The 17,000-nt window shown below is 42.3% G+C and overlaps 1 protein-coding gene across 1 annotated transcript in view; it reads right to left on the bottom strand.

Annotated features, from left to right (window-relative positions):
• Positions 1 to 6,584: 6,584 nt before the first annotated feature.
• Positions 6,585 to 17,000, bottom strand: part of NUAK1 (NUAK family kinase 1) — a 47,190-nt gene continuing 36,774 nt past the window's right edge. Inside the window, exons 5-7 of the mRNA XM_010410470.3 lie at positions 12,212 to 12,331; positions 11,771 to 11,903; positions 6,585 to 10,660 (exon numbers count right to left, since the gene is read on the bottom strand). Coding sequence (XP_010408772.3) covers positions 9,507 to 10,660; positions 11,771 to 11,903; positions 12,212 to 12,331 — 1,407 coding nt within the window. The 3' untranslated portion in view covers positions 6,585 to 9,506. The remainder of the gene's footprint in view (positions 10,661 to 11,770; positions 11,904 to 12,211; positions 12,332 to 17,000) is intronic.

Genomic DNA, 17,000 nt, shown 5'->3' with positions numbered 1-17,000 from the left:
ATTGCTTAGTTTTTTCAGGAAAACCACTACTGAAGCATTTTTGCCAACCTCTTTGAGTTCACATCAAAAAATAATACTGAAAACTGACCTTTGGGGATTTTCCTGGGTAGCATTTCACTGTCAGATAGAAAGGCATGGCTCTGAGTCAGCAAGGAATAGGCAGGCCTACCTTTAAACATGTGAAAGTTATTTATAGGAGTAATGCAGTGAATCAGGGTTCATATGAGAGAGATAAGGGGGAAGATTTCATAAAAAAGACTAAACTACAGGAAATCCTGGCAGAGTTATATTTGAAATGCCACATGGGCCCTCTCCCTACCCTCCCTTTAAAATGAATTCATCAGTTGTAGCAAAACTCTTCTTAATAAAAGTGGTGGTGCTTTGCTGGTTTTGGTGGTGCTTAATATGGTTGCTTACCAACCTCGTAGTAGACTTACATTATGGTGGAGTATGAAATCCAAGCAAAGCCTCCAGATATCAACAGAGAACAGATTAATGGAGATCTTTCCTATGCTAACAGCTAGCTGGACTCATAATTTCCTGAATGCTGACAGGCACCAGTCAAAGAAGCAACCACCAAGACCTGCAAGGCAGATTGAGCACCTACATTCGCTGTGTCCTTGTAGGAACCACTCATTCTTTAAAAATCAAACCTCCCCAGGGTGCCTCGAGTGGGACACTCAGGAACAGTGGTAGCTAAAAGTTTTATAAAACCTCTAGCCTGAATCTACAATGAATTAGTCCAACACAAAAATAGGTATTTCTAACAAAACCTTGCCTATTCTGATGAAAGACGGTATTTATAATCACCGGCAAGAAGACCACGTTTGGTTATTTTTTCTAGTTCTTCCTCACCCCTCGAAGCAAGCTGAAATGACCTTCCAACAACAGTTTATTTCTTCTTGGCTTGATCTGAACAAAGGCTTTCTATTCCCATGCATGCAAAGGAGAGTGTGGATGCCTTAGTGGTGAAAACCCAAATCTCTCCTTCGAGCTTTGCAGGCTTTCTACTGTCCTCTCAAAAACCAGTCAACCAAGTGTTCATTTGTGGTGAGGAGTGTATCTACCAGGACAGGGGGCTCTATTAATCTAGAGCCTTCTGATGCTTCCAACACACTTCCTTCTAGCAGGCAGTTAGTTGGTATGGCCTCACAGTATTTCTGGGAATTTGCCATAGACACGGAATGTTCACGCAGGCAGTGTGGACAAGCTTTGACTGGTCAAAAGTGATGTCGCTTTTGTTCCATTCCTCCAACTGACTTGAGCATAGTTTCTATAACTGGAGGACCTTGCTTCAGCTTTTGACCAAGGCTTCTTCAGAAGAAAAGGTCTAAGGGGGAAGGCAGATAAACTAATGCAGGAATTCCTGGCTCAGTAGCACCAGCTTTGCCAGAAGAAAAGCCAGATAACTTTGTGGTGGAACAGTGCAGTTTTAATTAAGGTTTAGTGAGGGTGTTGACAAAAAAGGCTTTTCTGCTATTTGAAGCAATCAGGTCCACTCACAACATGTGTATTTTCTGAAGTATTTTTAGAGATGCCCTCTGTGGCAGGGGGGCTTTTGCAGGTGTTGGGGAGCATGCTGATGTCAGAGGGGAAAATACGCAAATCTTCCCTTGTTTGCATGGCAGAGCTTTAACAAAAGCTGTCCCTGGCAGCCCCATTAAAGGGCATGGAGGGCTCTGATCCCTCTCTCACGCTAAAGCTGTCTTTGTAGCAGGGCTCCCTGGAGGGGCTCTAAGGGCTCTCCCTCAGCATGTCAGCCAGCAGGGTCCCATTCTCTGAGCAACTGCAGGCCTGCTGCAAACAGTGGCAAGGGACAAATCTGCAGCTCTTGAGAGCAAACCTAACTACTTGTACTTGCCATGGGAAAAGGAATGAGGGAGGGTCCAGTAAACCTGCTCCAATTTCAGAATGGAACACCAGGAGGAAATTCATTTATTCACTTATATCCAGTGCAAGAGGAGATTGTCCCTCTATTCTCTCACCAAGACGAAATGTTGCCCCTACTCTGCCTCATTTTCTGTAATCACCAATAGTTCTGTTTCCTCCAGAGTCACCTACCTAAGTCATTGCTAGATCAGGATAATAATTTGGAACTTCGCAGAAAACAGCATTTTGGCTCTAGTAAAAAGCAACTGCAGTTATTTCTTCATAGAGCAAGTGATGTTGTTCACGTGCTGCTTATCTGGGCTTTTTGTCTCTTCTCTATTAACGTCAAAAGAGGACAATTTCCATGCCCGTCCAGACTAGTCTGGTGGGATTCACTGGGATAAGACCACATTAGAAACTTGACTAAAGCATCATTTCCCTTAGGAAAGGACAGATATATTAAACTGTAACACTCAAGCTCTGGGCTGTTGAAAGCTTTGCCAGTGTCTTGTGTCTTTTTAAGGGGCTGAAGCTTCCTGCCTTCTATGCAGTACTCACAGTCATACACTCCTGAGAAATTAAGAACATTTTGATTTCCGAAAAATTCACCACTAACAATAAAATTCCTGTTCAGCATAAAAATGGTTCTGTTTCCCCAAAATTTTACAATGCCCTGGCTGTGTCATGTTTTGAGAGACCCCAGCCAGCTAAGGAAAGGCTCAAGATTTCAGTTACTGGCTTGGAGTATCTCTATTTTGAAATGTCCAGCCTGAGGTCCAGTAAGACTCATCTTTGTAAGCACCAAAGGACCACAGCTCAGGCTGAGGTCACAGAGAGTAGATGGTGGCCATCGCTTTCAAAAATTCAGGTGTAGGCAGCTGAAATTGGCTTCTCAGAAACAGGTATTTCTAACACAACTTTTGAAAATACAGAATTCCCCATATGAGAAATCAAATGGTGAGCATGTGGGGCCGGAAGCCATTCCCACTCAACTCAACCACAGTTTCACAATGATAGGAATTTGTTTTTTAAGGCTGGAAGCTTGTCCAGGTTGGGTCAACATCAGTTTGCACCATCTGGGGATGTAATACTTGACTGTTACCCATTGCCTCTTTCCACTCTGACACAATTTTTTCTTGGGAGTGCAAGGGTCTTAACTACCTTGGGGTTTCTAACGGCTGGAGCTAACTGAACATTCCTTGTGGTACTGAGTTGTATGGGAATTTAGCAAAGATCTCTTCTCAGGCAGCAGATCCCTTGTCTCAAGACATCTTCTGATTAAACCGTCAAGCTGTGGGACGTGCAGCTAAAGAGAGCAACAGAGTTTGAAGGAACATTTAAAGAAATATTTTTGACAATTCCCAGTGCAGCTGGGATGATGACACACGCTCTGGTCCTAACAATCTTGCCTGGCAGGCAAGGGCTGGGGCTTTATATGTAAATACAAATATATATTTACATATTTTCTACATCTGTTATGAATTTGTTTTCCCTTTGGTTCTATTTAAAGTATGTCTTGTCCTATTACCTCTGAGGCTGAAATTTGGAAGGGTTTCTTAATAAACTCTATGTACTACAGAGCCACAAGAAAAATTCTCCCTCCTCCACAGCTTTTCAGACAGTTCTTCTACAGTTATTCCTTCCTTGTATTTCTAAATGCCATCTGCCCAGCCTATGAAAGGAGCACAGTTTTCTAAGTGGATTCCTGCTGGGAAGGGTATAATCTCACCACCAACTTCCAGGGATTTATACTGGGTTAGTCTAACCCATTTGTCCTGCCAGCCCAGCTTTGTAATTGTCCCACAGCTTGGTGCCTCTTTCAGAGAGCTTCCTGCTGTCAGCTCAGAGTCCCATCCACAGTTTCTGCATCCTGGAAGAAAAGCTTCCTGCTGCAAAGGACCAGCACCAGAGCCACCACTGCAGAGATGGATCCCAGCAGCCTCCGAGGCTGAGCGATGCCACCGCCAGGGTTAGAGCTGCGAAAGGACCTTGTGAGCAAAGTTCAACCCACCGTCCTGACAGGCTATTTATGCAGTCTATGGAGCAAAGCTAAACAGGACAGCAAGCAGGGTTTGGACTACGTGAGAGAGAGACACGCTTTATTTGTGTTAAGTAAATAGGATAAAGTGAAAGGGGAAAGGGCAGAAAAGAAAATGTCAAGGCGGGTGAATGCCAACATTCCCACATGGTCTCTGACAGCAAAGGCTTCAGTGCAGGGTGCTCACTGTGAGAAAGATCGGGCATGGATTTTCAGAGGTGCTCAGTGTTAAAAAAACCTGAGTTCACACTGGCAGTCGAGGTGCTTTGCTGAATGAAAAAGTAGGGTGATGTCCTGACCCAGAAGTGCTCTTATAGCCAGCACCCACAGCTGATTTCTTTATTTTGATAGCAGTCACCTACGTAATTCCTTCGTGGCCCTGGGCCTGGTGCAATACTCAGTGTGAACTCTAAGCCCAGCACTTGAGTTGGAAGGAGTCTTCTGGAGATTCATAAAATTGTCTTACAAAATGCTTTTTCAAGGAACAATTAAGCATCAGTGCAAATAAATCTAATTTCCTTAAAAGTTCAGGGCTCTGTATGGTCAGATGAAGTGCAAAACAAAGGGTTTTCTGCACTGATGAAATTCCAGGAAATACAGGGCGGGGAGTAAGGAATAGAGAGAGATAGCCAGAAACAAAATGCTCAGATCATCTATCCAAAAAAGTTGCTTCTCCAGCCAAATTACTCAGTCTTTTATGAGAACGATGTCTTGGTTTGGCAAGGAGGAGAAGACAGCTCCACCAGATAATAAAAAAAAGCTCCAGTTGAATTCTGAAACCCTGGAATCAGTCACCCTGGGACAGGTACTAGAGACCTTGGGCTGATGCTAGCAAACATCAGAATTTCTATTGGCTCAACAAAAGCATTCCTGCAGATTCATCTCCAGAAGCAGCTCATTAAAATGAGCTTTGAATCCCTGAGATGAATGTTGAATTAAACCAATAAGCTCCTTATATATACTGAATTTACATGAGTATCAGACGTCTCCCTTCATTAGGCTGGTTATGACTTACCCTGTAGCTATAACTGAGGCTCTGGTGTTGCGAAGTTTTACTGCACATGATTATGGAGTCAATAACAAATTTATCTGCAAACTCATTTGCCTGCAATAACTAAAAATGCTCCTGTCTTGCCTCCTTGCTCCTGTCTTGCTCAAACCATAAAAACTCAACAATTTCTGAGAACCACTGGAATGCCTATGCAGGAAACATAAAAGAAAACCAGGTCTGTCTACAGATTTACTGTGTGACTTCTGCTAAGACATATCACTCTTCACTTATCTTCTGTAATAAATAGGAAAATTAAGACTCTGAGCTCCCACCCCACCCCAGAGCTGTGCACTCTCAGAGCTGTACAAACATGTACATAATTACTCCTCAGAGCTTGCCACAAATGTGCAGCATGCCCAGCCATCCAGAACTTTCTAAAAGTCATTATTTTTAAAATGAAGCAAATAGTTTAGTTTGCCCTCAGCTTCACTTTTTAACTAGTGTGTTTAAAAAAAAAGAAAAAAGAAAAAAGTTGTTTCATAATTGTTATTACAGAAGAGACTTGCAGTATAATTTCCACCACCAGCACAATTAGACCTTATTCACCTCAGGTGCAAGAACAGGCGTGCTGACTTTGAATATACACCTCATAATTCCTGACTCAATTAGCACACAGCAGATAATCATTCCTTCTGCAATGTATTTATGCCTGCTTACCCTTCTGCATCATTGGCTTCTTCCCTTTATTCCCACTGGTTTCTACGTGGTCGTAATCTAGCACCTACAGCCATGGCTTCTTGTTTTAAAAAGCTCAAGAGAGAGAAAATGAATTAGAACTGTTACAGCCTTTTTCCCCCCCATAATATCCAAACCTTGCATCCTAATCCAAACTGCCTGTAATTTAAAAAAGCAGAATATACACCACAGGTATCTTGGTTGGCTGCATCAAGAGTGAAGCTTAATGGTGTCTTGCTCAGAGCCAATACGAAGACATTGCCAACCACTTCCTTTATTGTAACAAGTCCCCAGCACACCCAGCTGCCCTTATGATGCCCACCTGTTTTCCAAGAAAAACAATCTAAAGCCTTCTGGTGATCAGGGGGATTCCAAAAAAATGAAAACTGACTCCCCTTTTTCCCCTCTCACCAGCTGATTACTCTGTTCAAAGCCATCTGACTGAAGTCAACTCACACTCGACAGCAGTGAATGGCCATCAGTCTTTTTTGATCAAATTACTGCTCAAACCCCGTAAATTTTACCAACAAGAGCATTGTCAATAAACTGTCCCTTTTCCAGATGGGGAGGAGAAAGGACCGTGACCATCTGTCTCTGAGCTACAAATAAGCTGTGCTGTGTCTGCTCAGCCAGCTCTGTCTCACCTGCAGCACACCGGGCACACAAACCTCATTTATCTTCAACAGAAAACCCCCAGTCAGCTGTTCTCCACCAAACTTTTCTAGAGCTGAAAGCTCTGCGTGCTTTGCAGTGCCAAATGCTTCACAGCAAGGGAGTCTCTGTGGCCACCCACATCATATTCAAATGCAGAAATGAGCCAAGAAGGTTTGCATAAACAACTTGGTACAAAGTGCTGAGATGCCGCCGTATTTCTGCATGACAAGTTCATTACCACTTGGCATTGGCTCATGCTGATGTACAGTGAAAAAGAAAAGGGGGAGAGAGAGACTCTTCACAGTTACATTAATTTCATTTTATTTAATAAAAAACAGTGTCAGATTAAAAATACAAACACTTTGGGTGATTATCCAGCGTTTTTCCCTGTGTGCCTCGTAGAGCTCAAACCAACCAAGGATTGGGAGAAAAAAACAAAAAACCCCAAAAAATAACACCAAAACAATTTTGGCCGGAGCTGTAAAATAATGTTGCACCAATTAAATTACACCAAATATATTATTATAACTTTGAAATGGCTTTCAGACCAATAAATTAAAAAAAAGACAAATTCAAATAAAAAAGTTGACTTTGTATTACAAAAAAAATTAAATAAGAATCACAACACTAATAGTAACAATGTGCAGTCAAGTTTTTTTTTTTCTTCTCTTCTAGGAATGATAACATGCCAGTAAACATGTAACATGCCAGTAACATGCCAGTAAATCCCTACATAACGTTTCCAGTTTGGCAGCAAGCAGTCACTCACTCATTCACATTTGTACACAAGGAAGCAGGCCTGGGCAAAAGCCTCAGAGATAGGAGCCTTCAGAGTGCTCCTGACTTCCCTGCCACAGCCGGCTGAGTTCCCTTCCCTTCATCCTGAAACCTCTATAAATCCACTCAAGGTTTAGTGCCAGATGTGCAGGGAAGGTGTGATGCTCCAGCCTCAACGGGACAGCACTGACTCACACCAGTTGAGGATGCAGCTCTTACACCCCAAGGCATGAGTTGAAAGCCGTGGCTGCAAGGCACATCCACCCTTGTTTCAGAAAGGCCATGGAGACTAAGCTGAGTTGTTTTAAAATGCACCACAGCAAACCTGTTAATTCAACACACTGCAAAATGGGGTGCTGGTTTGGGATGGGGTAAAAGAGCACATGCAGGGCTTGTGAGAGAAGATGAGACGTCTGAGTATCATACAGAGAGGTACACATCTGTAGAGAAGTGACCTGCAGTTGCCCTTCCTGAGCAAATGACAGTGAGCCAGATTTCACTTGACCGCCTGAGAGCACGTCTCTCAGAGATTTCATGGTATTGATGCCATTTATTTCAGAGCCAAATTCGGTCCAGTGTAAGTAAATAAGTAACAAGTAAAGGTTCTCCACAGAGGCAGATTAACTGATTTAGGAAACTCAAGCTGGTTCATCTTTATGCTAGGCAGCCCACTTGATTTTTAGGAGGAACTGGCAGATTTAAGTACCATGATACACTGAATAAGAGAAATCTGCAAGTGAAATAGCTCCCTGTCCCAGATGCCAAAGATATATGCACTTATCCCCGATTCCCAAGGAATCCCCAGAGGAACTCTATTTAGTTTCTGCACCATCTCTAGGATTTGGGACACAGTGGGTCAAACCCTGCTTTCAGTTCCAGTTACAGGGCAGGAGTGAGACCAGAACTTGCCCCCATGCCCCTCTGCTCTGGGTATAAGTGTCAACACAAGTTTTGCAGCTGTGGATCATTTGACATCATCGGCTGAAACCTGTGATTTAATCGCACCAGTGCACCTCCAAGAAAGCCAGGGGCTATGTGCTCATGGAAATGAGACTGAAATGGGCCTGAAGATTCCAGTTTGCCCAGGCCTGTCAAACACACAGTGCCTTTCTGACATAGACTTACATTCAGGTAATCCAGTAGACCCATGTGGTACCTTTATGGGAGTTGAAGCCTTCAGTCTGGATAGCTGGACATGTCTGAGAACACAAACACATATCCTTTTTTTTTCAAACTGGTAACATTGCACACTCAGTACCAGCTACACTAGATAGAGGCAGGCCCACAATTTTATGCAAACTCCGTTATTAAATCTACCATTATCATTTCATCACTCAATTCTTTCTGCTCCATTATCACCAACCTAGGAACATTTTCATCTGGAGAAAGGCATCTTCCCACTAACTTTCTGACCTCTACCCATTTCCTACATTCTACAACCTTTTCCTTACCTAACATTCTGGTTGCAAACTACTGTCACCCCAAATACTACAAGCTAGCAGCAAGGTGGCACCGTTTGCTGACAGTGACCGAACTCTAGATTAGAGAGTCAGCTAACCCTTGAGACCCATCTTTGTCTGGACATTCATCTGGCTGGCCATTTTGCAAGAGTCACAGATTGAACATATGGGTTGAAATGCCTTAAAAGGTCATTTAGCTGCTGATAACACCCATTCCTTCCAGTTCCCATTATCATTTCTGTGGCTCTGTTTTTGCTGGTAGGAGCAGGAGTTGGAAACAATTTTAGAACTTTCTGCTCAGTGAAGAGCAATGGCTCTGGACACTGTGGGAGGGTCCAGATATGAATGCCTGCTCCATCGCTTGTCCACAAACACCTCATGAAGTTTTTCTGGGGCAAGTCTCTCAAATTATCTTAGAACATGTTCAGAACCTCTCCGGTCAACCTGGTGGAAGGGACCATGGTGACCAGCTAGCCTGGCATCCTGCATAACGCAAGCCAAAGATTCCCACTGTGCAATCATTTGTACCCAGACAAATAACTTCAGAGGGAAATAAAGCCTCTTGTCTAAAAGGCATCCAAATTTAACTTGAAGAATTCAGTTCATCTCTTGATAAAGCTTATCTCATATTAACTACAAACCTCTCAAAACATGTGTCCCTCACTTCCAGTTTTAATTCTGTCTAGCTTTGACTTTGAGCCATCAAATCTTGATGCTTTTGTCTGCTAGCTCCTGATGTGCTTTCATCACAGATACAAACACCAAAGGTTTTTCTCTGGTCAGGTAGGTAATATTCTGAGAACACAAAATTAGAGAAGTGTGAGATGACTTTGGGGCAACTTTACTCAGAGTTCAGCTAAGTAGGTACAGTCAGCTCCTCTGAATCAAAACCTACCATTGTCAGCAAATCAGTGACCTGGCTTACTCCATCATAAAGGTACACAGAATAACTCCCTTCCCTCCCTTTTCCATCTTCCCTCTGCTAGTTGAGCTTGTTGCAGATCTCTAGGGCTTTCTTGTAGACCTGAGTCACATCATCCATGTCTGTGAGAAGAGAAAAACTGCTGTCCCCCAGACGGTTGCGGTAACGCTTTAGATACTGTGGCCGTGGGCGGTTCTGAAGTCCTTCGAAGTCTTGGATCTGGAGGAAATTTTCAGCAGAGACACAGCTCCGTATTCTCTGCCTGTTTGGCCTGTTCTCTTGCAAATCCAGCAAATCAAATGAGTCACTGGACAAAATACTGTCGTCACTAATCACGCTGGAAGGGCGACTGTAACTTCGAGGTAATACGTCCCCAGGCAAGACCATTTCTTCCATGGCCTCCAGCGTTGGTGTATCAGGGCTAATCAAAGGAGGTTCAGTGCTGTTGGTAGAATACTTGCTGTTATGTTTCAAGATGCCCTTACGCCTGCAGGAATGGCTGTAAGACCCATTTCTGGATGGCTCTGTGACCCCTGGAGAAGTGTCACTGTTTACTGTCTCATCATTATTGTCCAACAGTTCAGAAGATTCGCTTCTTTCTGGAGAGGAGTAATAGCCAGACTCCCTCTGCTGAGTCTTCTTTAAGATTCCTTTTTTTGGCATTAGTGAAGACTGCTTAGTGCCATATTTGCCAGCTACCTCTCCCTCTACAACACTTTTAATGGCCGCACCAGTCCTACACAACTCTTGCTCCAGCTTAAAAGCAGAGGGTAACACTGGGCTGACAACTCCTTCAATGAAACCTGCACTGTGAGAGCGATGTTCGCTGTTGCTCCTTTTCTTCAGGATGCCTTTGGGTCTCTTGGAGGTCGGTTTGGTTGCATTTTCAGCTCCTCCTTCCTGGATGGACTGTGCAATATCATTTTCCTTTTTTGATTTTTTCAGAGACCTCTGTCTCTCTAGTGTGACTTCAGGACCTTTGGGCTTAGAAAGGCACTTGATTTTGGTATCAGTCTCTGGTTGGAGGCCAGTAGAACGGTGATGCCAATCAATGAACCTTGCCAGCAGTGGCGACTCGGAGTCCCTCATGGCATCACAGTCACAGACACTGCTCTTGTAGCCCCAGTTAACCCACCAGTGGTTGGCAATGTCTTCAATGGTTGCTCGTCGTTCAGGGTTCACCATCAGCATCCACCTGATAAGACCACGAGCATCTATAGATGAAGAATGGCATATAACATTTTTAGAACATAGCATTCTTAAGTCTGTCAGTTTAAATTGGAAGTGTGAAGCCAATCAAACAAGCAAAAATAATGCTCCATCCAACAGGAGAAGTGAAAGGGAACAAGGCTTTGACTACCAGTCAATGAGGGAAAATGCCTCTGAGCACTACTTTTTATCAGAAGAATATGATTCACTCTGGAAAATGTACACTGGGCTATCCAATAAATTAATGTTTGTACTGTATTAGACAGTGAATAGTTCCATATTACTGAAGGAAGTCACCAATCTATTGACTCAAATGACAAAACTTAGAAGAAAATAAAATGGAATTGGGATATTTTAAATGATCTACACATTATCGCTTCTGTATTTACTTTTTCCATAAACAACGCAGTCTTCTGTGTATTGTGAAGGTTTATTTTCATACAGAGAGCGAGAAGGCAGGAAGCTGAAAAGGATGGCAAACAACTGATACAAGATAAATATTCATTTAAATATAATATATGCATAGGTATTTAAGGCTGGAAGGAGTCATAATCAGTGAGCCAGACTTAGCTGATACTTTTCAGTCAGGTGACAGCTTAATGTGCTATCCTAGAAGCCGACGTGAACACAGTGGCATTAATTCAGATTTTGGCCTGCCTTCTTTAATCAGAGACTGTGTTGCTCTGACCATTCTCCTTCTCTCTGCTTGTGATAGACCACAGTGTAGTGAGTGGACTGATCTGTACATGTATGTTGTATCAGTTTACAGCTTGTCTGAACAATTCCACTTGCAATAGCTAACAGACCTTCCACTGTCTGAACAATTCCACTTGCAATAGCTAACAGACCTTCCACTGTACTTAAAAGAGACCATTACAGCTTCCCCAAGGCAACAAAATCTATCTGCTACCAACCTTTAATTTCAAATGGGCTTTTGGAAAGTGCTGTACCCAGATGGCAATTTATAGCACATGAACTCAGTAGGAGAATCAGATTTTTTTTTTTGGTGTACATCATTCTAATACGACACTGTAAGATGTTGGAAGGGGCCAAACAAAATGCTCCATTCTGAATTGCTGTCAGCTCAGTACATGGCTCTCCCTCCTTTTTCATACCTGAGGTCTGTGTTGGCTCACGATATTCTCCACTGCTGATCTGCCTGATGAGATTTTTGTGATCGAAGCCATCAAAGGGCATCGTTCCATAAACCAGAGTGTAAAGCAATACACCGAGGGCCCAGCTGTCAACCTGAAATACAGACACAACACATGTGAAGCCCAGGAAAGCTGATCCCTGCCCTTCTCCCTTCCATCAGCACCACAAGAGCAGCATCATGTCCAGCTGCACCTACTGCTGGGCAAACTGGTGTCTAACATGTCACTAACCACCCACAGGCAATGTAAACAAAAGCAAGTGAAGGCAGCTTAAGAACTTCAAATACGGGACAGACCCAAGTGAACTCACATGTACAGTAATATTTGAATTAGGACTAGCCCTCAAGAACATTATCATCAAAAGCATCCCCATACCACCACAGAAAAACTGACCCTTCTTACCTCTGGGCCTCTGTAAGGCCGTCCATTAACTATTTCAGGGGAAGCATACAGTGGGCTTCCACAGAAGGTCTGCAGAAACTTGTCTTTATGATAGAGGTTGGAGAGTCCAAAATCAGCAATCTGCAAATAGAATTGTACAAGGCATTTGTAATATTAATGATTTCTTAAAGTAACAGAATATCCTTTATCAGGAAAGACTTAGCTGTATTTGTCTCTACCGTAGGGCAAGGAATTCGATGTGGATTTTACTTTTCTCTCTCAAGATCCCTCAGAGAAGAAGGCTTCCCAGGTTAAATCCTCCTGATTAGGAACAAGGATGCTTTGGTTCCATTCACAGACAGACCACCAACTGACTGCAAACCATCAGTTGGTAATTTTATCCTGGATGAATTTCATATGCTGGCAAAGATAATCTCATACTGGGAAGCCCGCTGTCCACTGACTGCTCTTAATTTTGTATAGTCATTAACACCAGAGGGAAGCAAGCAGAAAGTACCACCCTTCTTATCACACACATGCAAGCCAAAAGCCAAGACCTTTACATTCAACAGGAGGAGGCAGGCAGGAGTGCTGCAGGAAGCTAAGCATTACTGAAGAAAGAGATTTTTGAAATCATCTGGAATGTAGCTACGCTTGAACTAGGGGCAAAGTGAGGCAGTCGCCCTCTCCTCCAGACTCAGGGACATGGGGCTGAGGAATCTGAGCTGTTAAGACCATAAGATGTCTATCACGAGATAATAAACACAAGTCTGGTTCCTAATTAGAAACAATGGGCCCAAATCTGGCTTTCCCAACACAAACAAAACTTCCCTTGGGACTGTTGGGAATTTTGCCCATGTAGGAATTGCAGGATCAGGTCCAAATATTTTGTTTACTTCAATTCTCTGTTCTTGTTCTTACAAAACAAAGGCTGAGGATAGCAACACCAAATACTCCCACAACCTCTGCATTTTTTGGTTCTCTAGCACAAGGCAACACATCTCATTTTTATCTTGCTTCTGCTTCCCAGAGATACTTGTATTACTGCCCACAATCAACATAATGCCTACATAAAAGACATAAAGCACAAGCATAAAAAAGGTATTATAGCTATTAAAAACAGGAGTTTTCTCAGGGTTTTCTTCACCTTATTCATGTCTTTTCTACCAGAAAGAAATGAAATCCCAGGAATTTTCACAAGAGAAGATTCAAGAAAACACAAAGTGAGTGGGAAAGAAAAGGATTTGCCAGCACCATCATTCACTCTTGGCTTTTTGAAGTGTATATCATCAATGCCTGTAATACCTGTTGAATTGCAATGTTTAGTGAACTCTTGGGAGAGGTAAAGTCTTTGTCTCTACAATCTCAACTTCTACAGCTACACTGAAAAATGACACAGTTGAGACCAAAACAGGAACATAGATACACTCTATAAACAGATATAAATAGATACATATAGTTGTTAGATACTTTCACATTAGAAATATAAACTTTTTTAATATATCATTTTTATACACTTTTTAAAGTCATAAGTCAGAGATGAGATTTCATGCTTCACCCTTCCCTATTTGATGCTTTGCTTGTGCAGGTGTTTCACTGACAATCTGAACTCATCCCGCTCAAAGAGCAGCTGATTTCTGCTCATTAATTTTAATTCATCTCACTTCATCCATTCATAGATTGAATTCACTCGGTCCCTCAGACAGTGTATTATCAACCCACAGCAGAAAAGTCAACCCTTAAATAAATGAGGTTTGTAAAATCTTCATTGTATGGCTGGAATGTCATTGAAAACAGCTGGTGTACAATTGCAGTCTGCAAACATATTCTCATGGCTCAGATTGCACTTAATTGCCTTAAATTCCACTTTCTTATCAAGTCACCCTGCCTGGCTTGCAGGAAGTTGGTTTTAAGCCTTATGAAGTGTGCCCTGTCAATCAGGGGAAGAATGGGATCATTTCAGTGTTATAAATTCGTGCTGGTCATTGATTTTTATTTTAGTTCAGGATGCAGCTAAGACAAGAACAAACACTGCACAGTGTGATTCCTTATGAAAATACATTCCCTTACCACCATGGAATGTATAAAATGCATGTGGATGTGCATGAATATATATATAGGGATACACATACCATTGTTCACTCTAAGAAACTCTCAGACTTGGGCATTCATGTTTTCATTTTGACCATTCAGGAAAAGAGTATTTATGTTACAGTCCACTCCCATGCTCACAGACTGATGTTTATCAGCTTTTCCCATTAAAACTGTCATGCCCCCCGAAACAAGATTAATAGAAGCCAGAATTACTTCATGTTCTTGGCACTTAAATGGAACTAAGGCATCAAGTCAAAAAAACTTCCTAAATTGGGAGGAGCAGAAAAGTAGACTTTTATTCTCCTTGCTTCAGGAGTGTATGTTCATACCTACTGTTAGCTCTGATAACAGTAAATATAATATAGCTATTATTGTTGAAGCGTGGAATATAAACTCCACAAAGTTCACACTCATAGAAATTGTCAGTTTTATCCAACTTAAGAATCTGTCTCTCTGCACTGCAGCTAGAGAAATAATTAGGTCTCTTAAAGCAAATGAAGTGTATGGGCAGTTGGTGAGCCTTCCAGTGAAGTGAAGCCCAACTCCACACACTTACTCTGTATATACGAAACCCTCGTGGGTTTTCAGTGGTTAGGCTGATTGGTGACCCCTTACCAGCCCAAGAGAACGTGCAGTGAGCAGGATTATGTTACTGTTACACTTGCATTGTTCTACTCTTCTATCACTTCGGGGTTGATCATACGGTTTACATCAACCTCTGCCAGACATCTTTTCTAGCCCAGGAACCATTTCTCATCCCTACTGTGAACAAGGAGGCCCCTCTATCGTGCCAGGCTGTGTGACACAGGTGTCCCTGGGGGGTAGCTTGTGGCATGGGGCAGGAACACAGTATTTGGATAGTTCAGCAAGAGGCATTAATTTCCTGGCCACCACACAAGGCTGCAGTTGCTCCCCATGTCCCTGCATGCAGTTTTGAAGATTTAGGCACTGGGGAGAACTGCAGTGCTTGAGGACATGTGGTCCTCATCAGACCAAACTGCAGGAGCTATGGGCAGATGGAGGCAGCTACTTATTTGCCCCGCTGCTGTTTCTTCCAGTAAATTCATGCCTACAATGAACCAAACACTAGCATGCTCAGTCCTTGCAAAACGGATGAAGAGAAGCAGGCACCACCAAAAGGCTTTTTTGAAGACCACCAAAGGCAAATGCCTAAAGCCATTGTGAATCTCTTCCCACAAAGGGCTTCCTAACTCCCCAACTCAGGGCAGCTTTTTCAATGCTTTGGAGCTGCCTTAGCCTTCCTGCCTGTCTGACCCTGCCCACCTCCAGCTGTGCATGTTAGATATGTGTGCATGTTGGATCTCACAAGTGTTTAAAGCTCATTTGATTCATTTATGTTTGCTGCATTTAGTGGTTTTCGGTAAAAGTCTGCAGGAAATAGTACTGCATACAACAAGTCCATGAAAAACCTAAAAATACACCACAGATTGGATCACTTTCTTCCCCTCATTGCCCACCACCTCTGGCATGTGGATATGCAGAACTCTTCAAAATGTGTAATTTTGTGTTGCTTCCAGACACTGGTGTTTCCTTGTTGCTGTACTCTAACACGACTCTGCTTCCAGAGACTTTTACTCACCATCACAGCTCTTAAAAACAACAAAAAGCCCTTCTTATGTCTTCATACACTCCTCCATGACCTTCATTTAATTATCTAAAGCTTAAGAAAGGTTTCCAAGTTACTGTAGTAGCAAGTAAAATGGCCTGGGGCCCTTTTAGGTCAGATAATAATTTCTAATGGATTACTTGTCCTTTTTATTTCCTGTTTTAAAAGTATTGCTTAAGCTGCTATGCAGGGATCTATTTTTACAACATTATTTTTTCTTCACATTATTATGACGTTATTGTAAATCATAATGCATAGATCACTGGCTTCATCAGAAATATGTATTTAATTGCACATTGCACCCAAGAACAAAGAGATTCCTTTAATTTTCTCATTCTTAAAATCAAACCGCCAATTTTGTGTTTGTAATCCACTGAATTAAATATGAATACTGGGAAAGTACAGATAAGACTATCAATCCATTTCTAGAAAATGCCTTCCCCTGGATATGTGAAGCCATCAGTCAATACCAAACCCCAAACTGCATTTTTTTTCTGCCTGAATTAACCACATGTAAATACTCTCAGAATGAGGACCTGATAAATGTACTCCTAATAAATAATTTACAGTTCCATATGTGTTTCCTTGCCAACAGTTACTGTTTAGTGAAACAAAGAAAAAGTGGGAAGTAAAATTCCTTGCAAGTAACACAGAAACCACAGCAACATATTCAAAGCTTCAGCATCAGGGAAATAGTGGCTGTCTGCTTAACATCAAGTATTCAAAGCTGACCTTAGTCACAAGGTTTAAAAAAAGAGAAGACAGAGGAAAAGGAAAACCATACCAAAAGTCACCTCTTGAAGCAATCCAAATTCAATCACTATTGACTGTAAGATGTATGAAATACCAACACCTTCCTGAGTTCAGTCTGTTTTTCAGTTTCATGAGACCCTTTGCAGAAGTAGTTACCAGGGGACAGCAAAGCAGCCACTTGCCCATGCCAAGGCAGCCTTGCCTGCTCAGAGGCCTTAAGATTGAAGAGATGTAGCTGAGGAAAGGCTGGAAATATGAAAAATACCTACAGCAGCTTAAACACAACGCAAGTCAGGAAAGGGAAACGCTCAAGAAAAAGATGTCCAAATGACTGGA

Source organism: Corvus cornix, chromosome 1A, assembly GCF_000738735.6.
Source record: "Corvus cornix cornix isolate S_Up_H32 chromosome 1A, ASM73873v5, whole genome shotgun sequence".
NCBI lineage: Eukaryota > Metazoa > Chordata > Aves > Passeriformes > Corvidae > Corvus > Corvus cornix.
The sequence above is the reverse complement of the archived record's forward strand: the minus strand, read 5'-3'. Positions and strand labels throughout refer to the sequence as shown.